A 17,532-nucleotide genomic window follows, 5' to 3' on the forward strand; every position below is an offset into this window, starting at 1 on the left:
AAGTTTCAATTCATGCTGAAGAAAGAAGTGTTACATTATATATATTATTCGAATCATGCGTTTATCGTGCATAAACATGACGAAGAAAGAATTCATTTAAATTATATTTATTTTATTAATTTTCATTTAAATCCTTATTCTCATTATAATACTAACGGAACACTGGATACCACCGTCCAAATATTACATTTGATTACCTAAAATAGAAGTCAGAAGGTAAGAACTGTTGATGACGACAAAGTATATTTACGTAATAACACTTTTATGCCATTCAAAATATTCTTTTTTAAATTACTCACAAATGCAGTGTTCGTCCCAGTGTATTCTTTTAGTTAAAGAAATCTAAACGAGGCTATATAATCATGCGTGCATGATAGCTAACAGAAAGACAAGTGTTAACATCTTTTTCTCAGTAATGATTCATATACAATAAAAAGACTATCACCTTAAGAATCACAGTATTTTTCAAAGACCTTTTGAATTTATTATCCATTTTATGAGACTTGAAAATCAATATTGCCTTACTTTAAAATTGCCTTACTTTATCGGTGGTAAAAGCATGTTATAACAATACTCAAATGCATTAGCTAAACAACTTGCCTGTTTTTGTGCTGTTTTGTATTTCTCTTCTAATCTAGACATCCCATGCTCTCTCAGTTCTATCATCTCATGTTCAAGATTTATCTCAATCTGATTCTGTTGCACCTGTAAGAAATTTATGACAGGACTCCTTTGAAGAATTTGTCTTTTTCATGTCACAATAAAATGGCAGAATGCATATTGGGTCAATTTTATAAGAATGGAAGTACCTTAAGTATCACTTGAAAGCAAAGAAGCAATACATGGTCTAAAAGAACTAAAATTTTACCAGTTTAATCTTTTTAAAAACACTGCGAAATTGTTTACATGTAATAAGCTTTTTTGATCATTTTTTCATCCTGAATTGTTGCAATCTGTTAATATTCAAATAACTGACTGAGTATATGTGTGAAAAGCCAAGAAGTAACCAACTCACGGTGTTAGAACAAATAAATGTGACTGTACTTACTATTATAGTAAATAATATATTTACTATAATGATGATAGTCAATATTGTACTTATTATCATAGACGATAAATGTGTTTCAACACTTATGCAAAACGACATGAACGTATTCTTACAAATCATACATCTATTACCAAATAACAAAAATAACAAATAGTTAAGAATTTAGAAATTGCTAAAGTATATTGTGCAACAAATATTACAAAATTGATCAATATATTCTTAATTGATACATTAAGAAAGAAATACGATTAATTACATAATGAGCCAATAAAATGTATCCCATTTTGGCTATTTTTGTCTTTATAATCACTACTTTACTCTTATAGGATATTTACCATATCTAGTAAATGTAATGCATTTGCAACGCCTGGTTCACCTTTCAGGGGTGCATTGCCATGTTTGTCCTTGATTTTTAGTACTTCTTTGAACATTTTGATAATTTTGTTTAGTTGATTTTCAGAAAGTTCATAATTTGGACTGTGAAGAATGTCATTCCGCGCTTCCCGTGCCTATAAAAGTAAAACTTCAATATTTAATGTCTCATTTTAATTTGTCGCTAAAACACTTCACTTATAAATTAAACAACTTTAAAGCCAATTCGAAAAGGCTGTTCTAGACTGCACAACAAAGGCTAAATATCATACATTTACAAGAATGTTCAATCGAGATTATACACATCTATAGGGGATTACTGTGGTGAAGATGTTTACCTGTGAAAACGCATCTACTTTCCCATCGATGATAACTTCTCCAAGCATTATTTCTATATTAATGTTGTTTATACACATACTAAGTAAACCAGAGCAGTCGACCTCTTTAGCTGATTGTTTGCCTTTGTAGCCAGTAGTATTTATAAAGCATGTAGCAACACTCCACGGATCGCTGCTCCATTTCTGGACATCCGTGTTTGTGAATAATGGATCTTGAAAGCGATGATTACAAACTATTCGATTATAAACGTTGCCACAAAATCCCCCATTTGGGCACATTTGTCTTGACTTGTTTTTCTGACTCTTGGCACATAAACATTGATATTTTCTTTGTCGTGGGCATTGATCTTGTTTATGTGGGAGAAGACTTTCCGCTGTACAAGTTTTACATGCGTTTCCAAGTGTTTTCATTAGATCCTCATGTTGTTTGGTAACAGCCTTGTCAGAAAAACCTTCTAAACCTATTTTCAAATATTTTAACGCTAGAGCGCCTCTTATCCAATTTCTGTACAGTTCTTGTGTCATCTGTTTTCTGTGAATAAGCTCTGTTTCTCCTATAATAAATTGCACCAATCTTGTTTTTGGCATCTTGCAAATTGGTATTAGATAAATAGCATTGTTTGCTTCATTAAATTTACCAGCCTTGCACAAACCTAATAAATACAATTATGACTTACATAAAAAGGACCTGATCGACTTATAAACTATAACCAACTTATAAATTGTGTCAGAAATACAAAAACGAAGATAACATTCAAATATAATTCGTTGTATATTTAATGTTGTTTTAGATGAGGCATTCCCAAAGGCAACTGTATATTCACCCTCGTCATGTAAAGTTACATTCGTGATCATCAATTTGTGTGTAGTACCCTTTGTTAGTATAACCTTTCTACCAGATGATTGTAGAAGTGTCCCATTGTGTCGCCAAACGGGTTTAGTCGTTAGTAGGTTCACCTTACACTCTATATCAATGTTTCCATTTTCAATAACCTCAATCTTGACTGGGAAATGAACGACCACATTTAATACTGCATCTGTTGCAAAAGATTGGGATAATGATAAATGAACGAATCTTACATAATTTCTAATACGAGATTAAAGCTAATATTGCGATTATGTATGTACAAAATACACACTTATTTGTATTGAAAATGAATCGTACATTAAAATGATTTATTGTTTGAAGCAAACGTTTTGTCGTTCGAAATGATGTACTGATAAAAACCAAAAATGTTGTTGTCATAACAAAATTTTCTTAGCTGAATATTGTTCGTAAATATACAAATATTTATGCCTCTAGTCCTTGTAACCAAAGTAACAATTATTATGTGGTTATGGAATAAACTGTTACTAATATTTACCCATGTTGCTATCATACATTTACATTTCACTTAATGTATTGTCATTTGGATTATTTTTGTTCAAATTTACTGTTATAACAAATTATAAATTTGTTAGACGATCAAACTTAAGTAAAGTTTTTGTTCTCTGGTTATAATTTTCATATACTAGGTTATCTTACTAGATTGAACGTTTTTAAAGTTATGAATAGTAAATGCCATGGTAAGGTATGATTATCTCTTTATCAGTTTTTAAACATTGATATAAAACACAAGCATTGTTGTTATAATTCAAATAAAGCATACCTATAACAGTAAGATCAGCTGTAGTTGAAATATGGCCACATACACACGTATATTGACCCGTATCTTCCAACGATGCACAGGAAATCGCTAACCAATGACTGCCATTCTTGCTCATGACCATTAAATTGTTTGAAATTTCAACCCGCTTGTAATCTTTCCTCCACTCAACATTTTCATCTGTTGGAAGGTTGAGTTTACATGTCAAAATAGCTGACTCATTGATGTAGACACTTTTGTTCTGAAGTTCTTCAGTGAACATTTGGCCTGAAGTATATTGTATTTTGTTTATAAGATTATAATTCAGCTATATCAAGTTCCTGTTTATTATTACCCCTCACGTTTTGGAAACGTTAATTTCCCATAAGTGACTGGGATACAGTCAATGCAAGTGAACTACGTAAATAAGAAATGTGTACTGTTACATAGGCAATAGTTCTTTTTAAGAGTATAAAATCTGGTCACTTGGTTTATTTTCTAAAACAAAAATGGCAGCCATTCGACCTCTTATTTTTCGATTTTCACCACGAAGGACCATTACCAGATAACCTATTTCAAGACAGAAACTTTAGTTGTTTGCATCTTGAAGTTTTTCGCGTCTTAAGTGTCTTTTGGTTGAATTATTGAATAGTAAGAAATAAAATTCGTTTTCTTAGGAAGTTATTGCATTGGATTTACTATGTGTCAAAATGGAACAAGCAGACGATTAAAGCTGAAAAAAAAACGAATTTAATCAGTGAAACATGACAGTTGTGGGATACTATCGAAATGGATATGAAACACAGCTTATTGTCTGTTTATGTCTGGTAGATAAACTCAATCATCATTCCCTTAAAGAATAAAAGAAAAATAACGTTTTAAGTCTTCTTACAACTTGTAAGGCAGGGTCAGTTGAGTTATTGTTAATCCTGGTTCAATTTTGTTACAGGTAGATTCAGTTGATGTTTTCAGATCATTGCAGTATTCGTTCGGGGTAATAGAATAAATAACAAATGGCTTTGTGAGAAACAGTAAAAGTATCATCCCTCGTAAAAATACTGTTAACCGAGGCGCTTTACTGCCCGTGTCATTATCAAATTGAATACGATCTCATATTTTATGATATACTTTACATATAGCATATAATTGTATTATATATCATTTGATTGACCATGTATTGTATCAGTTTGACTTATGCTGAATACAAATTTAGAATATACAACATGAATGTTTACTTAATTTCATATTCGATCCTGGCTATCTTAAACAATTCTATCGCTTTAGCTAAAGATAAACACTATTTGAAAACTTGCATACAAACATGTTCATGAAGTAATGTATTTGGATACAAGATAACCATATGAATAAAATTAAATTCATACTGTAACACAAATACTTACCATTGGACTGGAGCTTTTGGTGGTTCTCTTCGCCAATGATATGATTCTCTGTTACGATATCTAGATCAATTGCAATTTTAAGATGAGTTTTGATATCATTTGTCTGTGTTAGTTGGTCTATCTGTGTGTCGCTTAATTTCATTGATTTTGATTCAAATGAAAACATCATACGTTTACAATCAAGATTAGCTTGGTCGTCTATGAACCTAATCAACTCGAGTAATTGATCGTGTAATAAATGTTGTTTCTCGTTGTAGGTATTGAATGTTAGGGAGGCACGTTCGGTGTATTGCTCAATATCTTTCCTCTGATCATATATACATTGAATAGCTTTTACTTCTGGTTCAGTTAGATCAGATTTAAACAAAACTAATGTCACAGCACATAATTGAAGTGTGTCCCACGTATCAATGTCGTCATTGACACCATCTTCTTGAATTAATTGAAGAAACTCTGTTTCGTACTTGGTTTTGAACGCATCTCTATTCTCATTTAGCAAAATACGAATATTTTTTCCACATTTTTTCTCTTTCCCTTTAATTATGGCCTTCAAGGCGATGGGCGAAGCTTGTTCCAGTAATAATATATGACAAAGGTAGTGTTCATGCCCTCTAGTGACATCACAGATCTTCTGTAACAATTATTAGAATAGTTTTATAGGTTTGCTTTCCTATGAATGAATTTAAAAAATCGATTTGATATTTCTTTTTGCGCAATATTTCTGCTTTTTACTTGAAAATACAATGATAAAATTCCGTATGGATAATTCAAAAATCAGCAAAACAAGCATATAAATAAGGTAAAAATAAGTAATAATTATTTTGCAACTATATGTTATGCGTAATCTATAAAGGAATGTAAATACAAAATTATGATAAATATTACCGATGGTTCCATCTCATTTGTTTAGATTCCCATTTGTCTGATCAGGATGATATGTTATTGTCTCTGAAGATAGAACAATCATCAATATTTGATTTCAATAATAATAACAAAAAATAGTACATACCTTTTTACATTTAATGCATGTATCACACGCAGAAATACTACACAAAAGAAAAAATTCTTGATAACACCCGAGTTTGATCCGAAATAACGTCGTTCCTGGCATAATACTAATAACGTTATAATTGGATATATAGCAAACATTTTGCAAGTATTATGATAAAAGAGAAAGTGATTCCAGCATACATCGTGTTGAAGTTTGACAAAGTTAAACGCTGATGCCAATGTTGAAAGTGATAGACTTTGCCCATTTACGTCATCTTATGACCATATTTATTAAAACCTAGTCTTTAAGTTTTAAGTCATTTAGTTATTTCCATTGCTACGGAGGGATCTCTGTTCCCATTTTTATCCTTCACAAAAACAAGCGTCAAGTACTGTGAAACAGCTGTAAAACGTTCTTCGATCCACACTCCAAGGTACATTAATTTGTCTGGTCCTTCGGAATAATTCACTCAAGTTAAATTAAAGATAGTGTTAATAGATTTAAATGCCGCTTAAAATCATAATATCTATTACTTTATGAATTTCATCTAAATATTAAATGTGCGATTTTTTTTGCATCACATTTCATGCACGTCACTGAAAATTGAACATGAAATATCAACAGAAACATCTGACACTTTTAAATATGGTGATGTTGAAATGCCGGGACAATCAAATTACAGTTAAATCTTAAAAAACTAACAATCATTGTACATATGATACACTTACAATACAATAACAATAAGAATGTGATTCCAAATCTTCTTTCAAATAAAACTATCCAGGTGATGTTGATAAGGCAATACAATAAAACCTGGCCATTTTGACACCTTCTTTTAATAAATGAATAAAGCTATGATGGATGATAAATATACCAGTACATAATGTATCAAAAGTTCAAATTTAAGTGATATAATATAATAAAATGGTATGTTGCAACATTTCAATGTATATAATTTTAAACACTTTTTGAATTAAAAGAAATTTTATTTCGTATATTAGCATGCGTTTTCAGCATAATAATAACCCCTAACTGTTTTGAAAAGTTTATTACCCATTCGCCAATAGTTGCTATAACTAAATTGTAAGGAAAGTTTACTGGTTTAATGCTGTCAGGTTGTCTGGTGGTCTGTTTGCGCTTCTGTTTCCAATTTAAATAAAGATGAAAAATAATAATTGTCATGATGTCTTGGTTATTATTTGATGCTTACGGTATTTAGATACAAGTATATTTACACACATAAAAGCATTATGATAAATAAATATTGGTAATCAGATTCGTCACAGAGATATTGTTAGATATCATTAACATTCAATGATATAATATCAATGTTTTAAGGGAATCAGCAAAAATAAAATGTTCCATTCTAATGACAATTCATAAATAACTGTCTTAGATTGATAGTTAATGTTAAACAGTACGAACGTCTTTTTTTACCTCAAACAACTTATCAATTAATAATACATTACCGCAGATTGATACAAAGCTACAACTAGAAATAAAACCGTCGTGTTTTAACTTGACACTTGAAATCAAATGCCATTCATAATTTAGATAAGAAACACTCCGGTCTTTTGATTTAATGTTCAAAAGAAAAAAAAAGAAAAAAAAAACATATGCAACGTTTGTGAATGGTAGACTTTAAGAACCTGTCATAATTTAAATAATTATTTTTGATGATATTATAGCTTGCACAATATGTTATTAACCTAGACACTAGGCATTGTGACTTCAGCGAAACTTAATCTTTAATTTTCCATACTTAAGAATAATGTGTAAACATAAAATATTTAATAGGTAGGCCTTCATGATTTTCTCAAGAAGAATGCCACTTTTGTTTTATATGGAGTATTTAAAATTTACTTCCTTTTAACTTGCATTGCTTGGTCATCTTTTTCGTTATCGTCTATTTCGAAAAAGTATCACATAATTCTTTCCATATTAAAGCGGTCTTCAGCTTTTATTTTCTGTTGAAAAAAGAAACATTTCTGAGCTGTTTTAAACTAAGTATTTCAGTAATTTAATCTTGGAAGGAAAAGTGCATCATATCACTGTTAGTGTATAGCATTATTCTATATACCTTCCCGATACCTTCTTATCACACGTCAGTGACTTTCGTTTCAAAAATAAAAGATCTGGAAACGAACCTAACGCTTAACTAATTAAAATATGCAGAGCATACCGGTATTGAGGGAGGTCCTCATTGTTTTTTGTATCTTATCGTCAGCAAATTTCATTTTCCACCTTAATTCTTTAGATTTGTCTTATATGGAAAATATATTTAGTGCTTTTGAACATTATCATAATTTTGAAATATGTACACTGTAGCAAGTGTATTTAATAATGTCGTATATTTTGTATTTAAAGTACATCAAATTGTTGCAGATTTTATGGCTATGCATAAAATAACAATATTATATATCATATGACTGGAAGTTAAACAATGGTGTTGACTGAAGATTGACAGAGTTAACTTATTAATAACATATCAAGTTGTTGCACGCTATAAATTCAACTTCGATATTATGTTCAGTTTTCTAAATACAATGTCTAGGGTGGGGGAGATGGTACGATGGCATAATTACGATAAACTGTAAATACTGTAACTTTTGTTACACTAAAACATGTTAACAATGCTTTTATCAACAAAGAGATCTATTTGTATGTGACATTTTCATAGATTCTATCTTGGGCTTTGTTTTGATGTTCACCATGTTAAAAGAAAAAAAATAAACCGATTGATCCTGTATACAATAGAGGCATCACTAAAGTACCCCTTCCTTGTTTATGATCGTTTTGGAATGTTTAGAACATTGTCCAATTTAACCTTTCTAAATTTGTACCTGCAATCAATACTTAAAATTCTTTTGTTTCACGACTTACATGGAGAACAAAACTAATTATAGTTACATCTTAACATTTTATAAAGCATACGTATAGTATATGGCGCTTTACTTTGTAAGCCAAACTGTAGTACGCACAAAGAAAGCACGGAAACACGAACAGTATTTAAAATAGTTTAAATAATTTCATGGTATGTACGATAGTTGGCTGTCTCGATCAATAAAAATATTTGTTATTAATACGAGTTATGCACTTGTCTTCATCTGTATAGTATATATATATATATACAAAACTCAACTTTTTTTATTTTGCCAATCATGTATATACGGATTCCTTGCATATTCATGTCGCGGTGAGTGAAAACTTAAATTATTAAAAATTATATGTTGTACTTTAAAAAAAAACCTGCCAAATTATTTTAATAACACTTTATATATGCATAGTGTCCACAAATTGTGTTTATGATTTTTAAAGCAGCATGTCTCCAGATGAGCGAATCAATGAATTGTATAAATGGCACTTTTACAGGCTGGTGAAGTAGGGGCATCCTTGTACTAAAGCACATATCTAGTTAATTAGAGAAATTCATATAGGTGGTGTAATCTGATTGGTTATTTATCTCGTGGCCATGACATAGTATCTCGTGGCCACGACTTAGCTATTTCGTGGCCACGACTAAGTAACTCGTGGCCACAACATAGTATCTCGTGGCCACGATATAGCTATCACGTGCGCACGAGATAAATAAAAACACACACATGTCACCTTTGTGCCACCGTATCTAGGTGGCTGATTAGGGATCAGATTCTGTTCAAACATGTATGAATAGATCACGTAAGATTTCTAGCGGATCATCTCAATGTACAAATACTCAAAAATTGAATAACATGTATAAAGGAAGCAGGTAAGATGACCAGCAGCTTATCTAGATGTACATGCTCTATTTATTTTAAAATTATGTATGAGGAGTTCTTGGTAGACTCGAACGTTGTTTATATACTTCCCATTTGTCTGATCAGGATGATATGTTATTGTCTCTGAAGATAGAACAATCATCAATATTTGATTTCAATAATAATAACAAAAAATAGTACATACCTTTTTACATTTAATGCATGTATCACACGCAGAAATACTACACAAAAGAAAAAAATCTTGATAACACCCGAGTTTGATCCGACGTCGTTCCTGGCATAATACACATAACGTTATAATTGGATATATAGCAAACATTTTGCGAGTATTATGATAAAAGAGAAAGTGATTCCAGCATACATCGTGTTGAAGTTTGACAAAGTTAAACGCTGATGCCAATGTTGAAAGTGATAGACTTTGCCCATTTACGTCATCTTCTGACCATATTTATTAAAACCTAGTCTTTAAGTTTTTAGTCATTTAGTTGTTTCCATTACTACGGAGGGATCTTTTCCCGTTTTTATCCTTCACAAAAACAAGCGTCAAGTACTGTGAAACAGCTGTAAAACGTTCTTCGATCCACACTCCAAGGTAAATTAATTTGTCTGGTCCTTCGGAATAATTCACTCAAGTTAAATTAAAGATAGTGTTAATAGATTTAAATGCCGCTTAAAATCATAATATCTATTACTTTATGAATTTCATCTAAACATTAAATGTGGGATTTTTTCGCAGCACATTTCATGCACGTCACTGAAAATTGAACATGAAATATCAACAGAAACATCTGACGTACGAGTTAAAAGATTGAATGAGTACAAAATAACGTGCAATGTAGTAAATTCAAAAGGTGATAACTCATACAATAAAGATGCTTGATGTATCAACATGGTCAAATTGTTCCTAATACCTAATTGTAAGTCAGAGATGACAACTGGAAATCGTAAGTAACAAAAGAAACAAAGAAAATATGATAAATTTACTACTTAATTACATTTTCAGCTCAATGTGGAGAACACTTTTAAATATGGTGATGTTGAAATGCTGGGACAATCAAATTACAGTTAAATCTTAAAAAACTAACAATCATTGTACATATGATACACTTACAATACAATAACAATAAGAATGTGATTCCAAATCTTCTTTCAAATAAAACTATCCAGGGGATGTTGATAAGGCAATGCAATAAAACCTGGCCATTTTGACACCTTCTTTTAATAAATGAATAAAGCTATGATGGATGATAAATATAACCAGTACATAATGTATCAAAAGTTTCAAATTTAAGTGATATAATATAATAAAATGGTATGTTGCAACATTTCAATGTATATAATTTTAAAACCCACTTTTTTGAAATTAAAAGAAATTTTATTTCGTATATTAGCATTGCGTTTTCAGGCATAATTTAATAACCCCTAACTTTGGTAAAGTTTTATTACCCATTCGCCCAATTAGTTGCTATAACTAAAATTGTAAGGAAAGTTTTACTGCTTTAATTGACTGTTCAGGTGGTCTGTTTGCGCTTCTGTTTCCCCAATTTAAATAAAGATAAAAAATAATAATTGTCATGATGTTTTGGTTATCATTTGATGCTCACGATATTTAGATACAAGTATATTTACACACATAAAAGCATTATGATAAATAAATATTGGTAATCAGATTCGTCACAGAGTAGATATTGTTAGATATCATTAACATTAACATTCAAGATATAATATCAATTGCTTTAAGGGAATCAGCAAAAATAAAATGTTTCATTCTAATGACAATTCATAAATAACTGTCTTAGATTGATAGTTAATGTTAAACAGTACAAAAATCTTTTTTACATCAAACAACTTATCAATTAGTAATACATTACCACAGATTGATACAAAGCTACAACTAGAAATTAAACCGTCGTGTTTTAACTTGACACTATTTTGAAATTAAATGCCATTCATAATTTAGATAAGAAACACTCCGGTCTTTTGATTCAATGTTCTAAAGAAAAAAAAAAGCATAATTATGCAACGTTTGTGAATGGTAGACTTTAAGTACCTGTCATAAATTAAATATTTATTTTTGATGGTATTATAGCTTGCACAATTTGTTATTAACCTAGACACTAGGCATTGTGCTAGCTGCGTTCGGGCTGCGTTCTTCTGCGATCTTTGCGCTTTTACGGCGCTCACATGACACTGTCTCGGCGCTGTCAATGCGCATAAATCTTGCTTAAAGGCCCTGTCACACTAGACTGCGCTTTTACTGCGTTTGCACGGCGTTGTTAAATTTAACAAAGCGCCGCAAGATCGCAAGAAAAATCTGATATTTTTGATGACATTGAGACTTCACGGCGTCTTCACGGCGATCATGGCGTCGCTACGGAGCTTCCACGGCGTTATTACGCGTTCCAACGGCGTTTTGATTTGCGATTGTCTGCGTTCGAACTGCGTTTCTACTGCGTTCTTTGTGCTTTTACTGCGCTTTCACGGAGCTTCGCGGCGTTCACACTGCGTATATATCGTGTTTCATATACCAGATATCACTGATTCTGAAAAGTCGTGTAAATGCTGCAACTGCATGCAAGCAAGCAATATTTCAGCTTGCTGACGTTCATCACCTATTGTTAAAAGGACATTTACTTGCAAACACGTTTTATATATATACAGTGGAAACCCTTTATTAGGACAACCAAAAGGACTAGACTAAAGTCACAGTGATCTTAATTGCGGATGGTCTTAATTATGGCTATAATTATCAAGGCATATATATTTCATGACCACTCTATTTGAATTTTTAATGTTTTTAAACAATTATATTATAACCTTCAAATATTACTATAAACTGATGTTATAATATTTAATCCTAAAACAAACAAACAAGTCTGAAGATATTTAATATTAAAGATTGATTTTCATAGATCTTGTTTCATGTACATAATTCTTATTTATTAAGAAATTAATTATTCACAAAATAAATTTTCAGAAAATAACATTAAACCACTCTGAAGTTTATTTTCTCACCTTTATACAATTTTCTAATCATAACAATTGCAACACCTGTTCATCAAGTGTCATGCTTTAGAGAATTCAAGCAGATGAATAACAACAAACTTGTGATCTGAATAATATCAGTGGTGTCAATAGTGGGGTTAGACAAATAAAACAATGAATTGGGACTGAAACTGGTGGTCTTAAAAGTAGATAAGTGGTGTGTGGTCTTAGCTATGGACCATGCTACAATTAACATAAATAACAGAAAATCTCTTTCTTTTGAAAATTGTTCTTAATACAGGGTGATTTTATTTCCGGAGTGGTCTTAAGTAGGGATTCTACTGTACTGTATTTTGCAATATCAGATGAACGCAGTAGAATCGCCTTGAAAGAGCAATGGTCGCCGTGACAGTGCCGTAAAGTCGTAGTAAGAGTTTTTGAGAAAAAATAAAGCTCCGTACAAGCGCCGTAAACACGCAGTATAGGCGCGATAGAGACGCCGCACAATCTCCATACAAGCGCCATGGCTAACAAAGGCGTTCATTCGGCGATCGTTCTGCGCTTTCACGGCGCTCCTGTTGTGTTGTAGGAGATGCTATTGAGTTGCTAGATCGCAAATATCGCCGAATCATCGCGACAGCATCGCAGTGGCATCGCATAGAACGCCGACTGACGGCGCGCGTTTTGAACATGCTCAAAACAAACGCCGTCACTCGGCGTTCGGATAAGAGCGCTGTGGGATCGCAGTTAGGACGCCGTAGCAACTCAGAAGCATATCCTACAACGCATCAGGAGCGCCGTGAAAGCGCAGAAGAATCGCTGATCGCTGTAAATGACCACGGCCCTTGTACAGAGATTGTGCGGCGTTTCTTCTGCGCTTATACTGCGTGTGTGCGGCGCTTTTATGGAGCTTTATATTTTCTAAAACGCTCCTACTGCGACTTTACGACACTGTCACGGCGACCATTGCGCACTCAAGACGATTCTACTGCGTTCATCTGAAATTGCAGAATACGGTACAGTAGAATCCCTACTTAAGACCACCCATGAATTAAGACCAACTCTCTATTTAGACACATTTTTAAAAGAACGGAATTTTTCTGTTTTTTTTTATCTTAATGGTAACATGATCCACAATTTAGACCATGGCACTTATCCTATTTTAAGATTACCAGTTTCAGTTCCAATGCATTGTTTTCTTTATCTGACCCCACTAATGAGACCACTGATTTTCTATACCGATTCAGATAATAAGTTTGTTGTGATTCATCTGCTTGAATCATCTAAAGCATGACACTTGAAACAATGTGTTAAAACTGTTATGATTGGAAAATTGTAGAAAGGTGAGAAAATAAACTTCAGATTGGTTTAATGTTACTTTCTGCACATGTATTTTGTGAAGAACTTAATAAATAAATTTCTTAATTAATACGTGAATTATGTACATGAAACAAAACCTATGAAAATGTAATCTATTTATTAAATATCTTCAGACTAATGTTCCAATTAGAATAAACTATTGTAAAATCAGTTTATAGTAATATTTGAAGGTTATAATATAATTGTTTAATTTTTTATACATAATAAATTAAATACATGTATAGTAGTCATGAAATAATATGCCTTGATAATTATATCCACAATTAAGACCACCCGCTATATATATATAGACCACTTTAGTCCAGTCCCTTTGGTGGTTTTAATAAAGGGTTTCCACTGTATATATAGAACGTGTTTGCAAGTAAATGTCCTTTCTACCATGGATGATGAAAAAGCTTCAAACTCAACATAGAAAATAACACTTATGAAATAATAACAATTTGCTATGTCAATAACATCATTTTAATTATCCATTTATTTATCTATTTACTATATTTTTATAATAAATTTATTATAATTCAATATTTATTTATTTTATTTATATGTTTTGTAATTAGTATCTGGGTCAGTAATTTTCACCCGATATTGACAGAGATTTTCCACAAAACGTATTAAATTTGTCAATGTTTTATTATCAGATGTAGGAAGTTGGCGGACCAGTGGCCTTTCAGCTTAAAGTTGGCAACCTAGCAGTCTGGGGACATAACGGCGGGAAGTAAGCGGCCAAGGGCTAGCGGCGTGATGTTGGCGGTCCAGGAGGCTAAAGATATCAAAACATATAAAAAAATAAAAACAAAACAAAAAACAACGACAACAGTTAAAACGGAATGAAGTCTTTATACAGATTTTGCCATTTACAACAGAACTAAAATCAAGTCCATAAAGATGAAGTTTCTGATATAATTTTTGGTGTTACATTGTCGACTTAGCAGCCCGTCGGCTTGGCAACCTTAACTTTTAAAGTAGCATAAATTTTGTATTAACAATAAGTATTAAATCTCATCTTCAAAAACTTTTAAATATTTCCCAACGATTTTATTCTTGGCGAAGAGATTTTCATGTTTGTTGGCATTATTTGCTTCTTATAATTTTCCTTTTTTCCTCGTATCTGCTGTTTAAGACTGTCACGCTTGGTTTATATCGTTTTTGTGTCAATTATAAATCATGCTCGTACGTGACTACAAACGTGTTCGAAAATAAACCCAAAACGTCCGATTTAAATATACTAGGACAAACATGCTTTAAAGTTACATTAAATAAATATGTAAAAATATTTTGCCGTCGGCCTAAAAATCAAACATTCTACAGTTTCATTAACCTGTTTAATAGTATTGTTGTAAATCTCATCAAATATTGTTCATAAATAAGGATTTTAAACGGGAAACCCCACGGTACCACCAAAGTTCGTATACGAATTTTAACATGCAAATGAAGACTATAATGAGCTCGTGTATGCGCTACGTCACAGTTTTATAGTTGCTATATGCGATATTTTCTTGTGCAAACACACTTTAACCGTTTAATCTTCACGGTGCACTAAACCTGGGGTTCAGTAAAAGTAATAATCTCGTAAAAAGATTAAATTTGTATGAAAACATCCGTTACAATGCGGAAATATACCGTTAAATTAGGACTGCTACTTATAGTCATGATTGTTGATTTAATATTGATGAACGGATGATCCGAAGGCGGAGTTTCTCATGCAAACAGAAATTGTATTTCCCATTTCGCCACAATGAGGTTACCTATTTTTATGCTAATAAAACTCATTTTGGTTGTTTGGACACCAAAATAAGACCTGGAGTCGATATAAAACCCAATTTATTAATGAAATGTCGCTATTTAGTTTTTTATGAAATTTATTTAATGTAACTTTAAAATAATTTTAATTTTTATAATTAGGTAAATTATGAAACCGGTCATGTATAAAAATTCACTTTGAGAAAACTTTAATGGTTTTTCTTTTCAAATTGGAAAATACTATTAGATAGCGATTACGATAAAGGAAAAAAATATTTTGTCATAGTTTATAAAAAAACGTATGACTTTTTGACATTTAATGACTTATATAATTAAAATGATATAATAAGATTAAAGAGTAGACACATAATAAACGTTAATGTGAAATGTATAAGTATAAAATATTCATCACATACCTGTAATCAAATGTTCGAACGAAACTTGAATGGTATCTAAAGTCGCACAATGATCAAATGTACAACTGTCCAGGAGCTAGTCTGCTTTATATAATAAATCCTCGCATCATTTTCATGATAAGAGTCTTTCTTTGAAAAGGCTGGTCAAAGTTTAATTTCCCCTATATGCAGTATAACATTTGAATAAACTTTACAAATATCTCTTTTTAACATCGCTTTTTGTTCCTTGTAGAGCTTTTATGATCCTCGTCACCCTTTTTTGTTTACCATTTTTCGTTTTTGTATATTTTATGAAAAGCTTGTCAAATCTTCACAAACAGTAGAAAAAAACGTTTTTGAAATGAAATGAAATCAGTATACACATCGTTACGCGGAAGACAAACTGGAGTGACAGAGAGGTTTTCTTTGTTGCTAACCCATTACAAGAAAACTAAAGTGTTTGAAACCCGAGAAAGAGTGGTATATATAAAAAAACGTTGATTTAAAAGAATTTTTTCGAATATGAAATCTTATAAAGAATGAAATGAATTGTTTTTCATCTTTTTCATAGAGTACCAATATAGAAATTGCATAATGTTAAACTCATACGCTGCTTTAAAATTTCAAATGTTATTAAGAAATTGAGAGTCTTAAATTTCCTTCAGATATGCATTCATACTTTTTTAAAGCTTTTTGCTTCAAAATGTAATCATGTCTCGGTATCAAAAATAGAAACACAATTTTTATAATTATGTCCCTTTCTCCTTTTACCTTACTAAGAACGGTTATATGTATAGCGTAATGTAGTTGTTTTGATACGTTAAAGATGAGAATAATAACAGAAAATCTAGGAAATGATAATGCATTTCCCCAATAAATTTTACACCTTAATATAAAAATTATTTTAAGAGCTTTATAAATGATATTAATTTTTGGTTAAAAGAAAGAAAATTTGCATTGGATTTTTAAGTATGCCTAATTTTACATACATAATTTGCCATGCATATCTTCGATAAAATCTCACTTTAAGTCAGATATGCATTGCATTTTCTGCAGGGTTGCTCTCTCTAGAGTTTAATAAAGACAGCGTGAATTGATATAGAGCATGTCATTTTAAGCACTTTAGGCAATTTTGCTGTCAAAGCTACGTCCTTAGAGATCAGTGTGAGGAGTATTAAATACCATTCTTTTACAATTTCTGTAATGAAATAGGTTTGAGAATATCACTTTGGCATTGGTTTGGACTGTGTACAGTCAAAGCGTTAAATTCTGACAAACATATTTTTCAATAAATTAGTAACGATGCAACTGCAAAAAATCTGTTGGATTAGGTATTTTCAGTCGAGTATCTTCCATGGAACGGGAAAGTATTGTGGTTTGTCTTAGATTTTCTTTTTGTCTTTGCAAGCGCCCCCAAACTTTATATACACATTTTTCAGATGTACTGATGCACCATGTAACAAGACTTAAAAAAAATGTTACTTAACTGATTTTTCTTTT

The 17,532-nt window shown here is 31.5% G+C and overlaps 1 protein-coding gene across 1 annotated transcript; it reads right to left on the bottom strand.

Annotated features, from left to right (window-relative positions):
- Nucleotides 1-537: 537 nt before the first annotated feature.
- LOC132755172 (uncharacterized) lies at nucleotides 538-16,148 on the bottom strand. Its single transcript, XM_060745977.1, has 8 exons — nucleotides 16,054-16,148; nucleotides 5,669-5,731; nucleotides 4,784-5,414; nucleotides 3,408-3,671; nucleotides 2,496-2,795; nucleotides 1,759-2,411; nucleotides 1,384-1,557; nucleotides 538-705 (listed from the first exon to the last, which is right to left on the bottom strand). Exons 2-8 carry the CDS (start codon nucleotides 5,678-5,680, stop codon nucleotides 538-540), a joined length of 2,202 nt encoding a protein of 733 aa, XP_060601960.1. The 5' UTR covers nucleotides 5,681-5,731; nucleotides 16,054-16,148.
- Nucleotides 16,149-17,532: the final 1,384 nt, after the last annotated feature.

Source organism: Ruditapes philippinarum, unplaced genomic scaffold (genome assembly GCF_026571515.1).
Source record: "Ruditapes philippinarum isolate M1 unplaced genomic scaffold, ASM2657151v2 ctg14855_1_1_1_1, whole genome shotgun sequence".
In the NCBI taxonomy this organism is placed as follows: domain Eukaryota; kingdom Metazoa; phylum Mollusca; class Bivalvia; order Venerida; family Veneridae; genus Ruditapes; species Ruditapes philippinarum.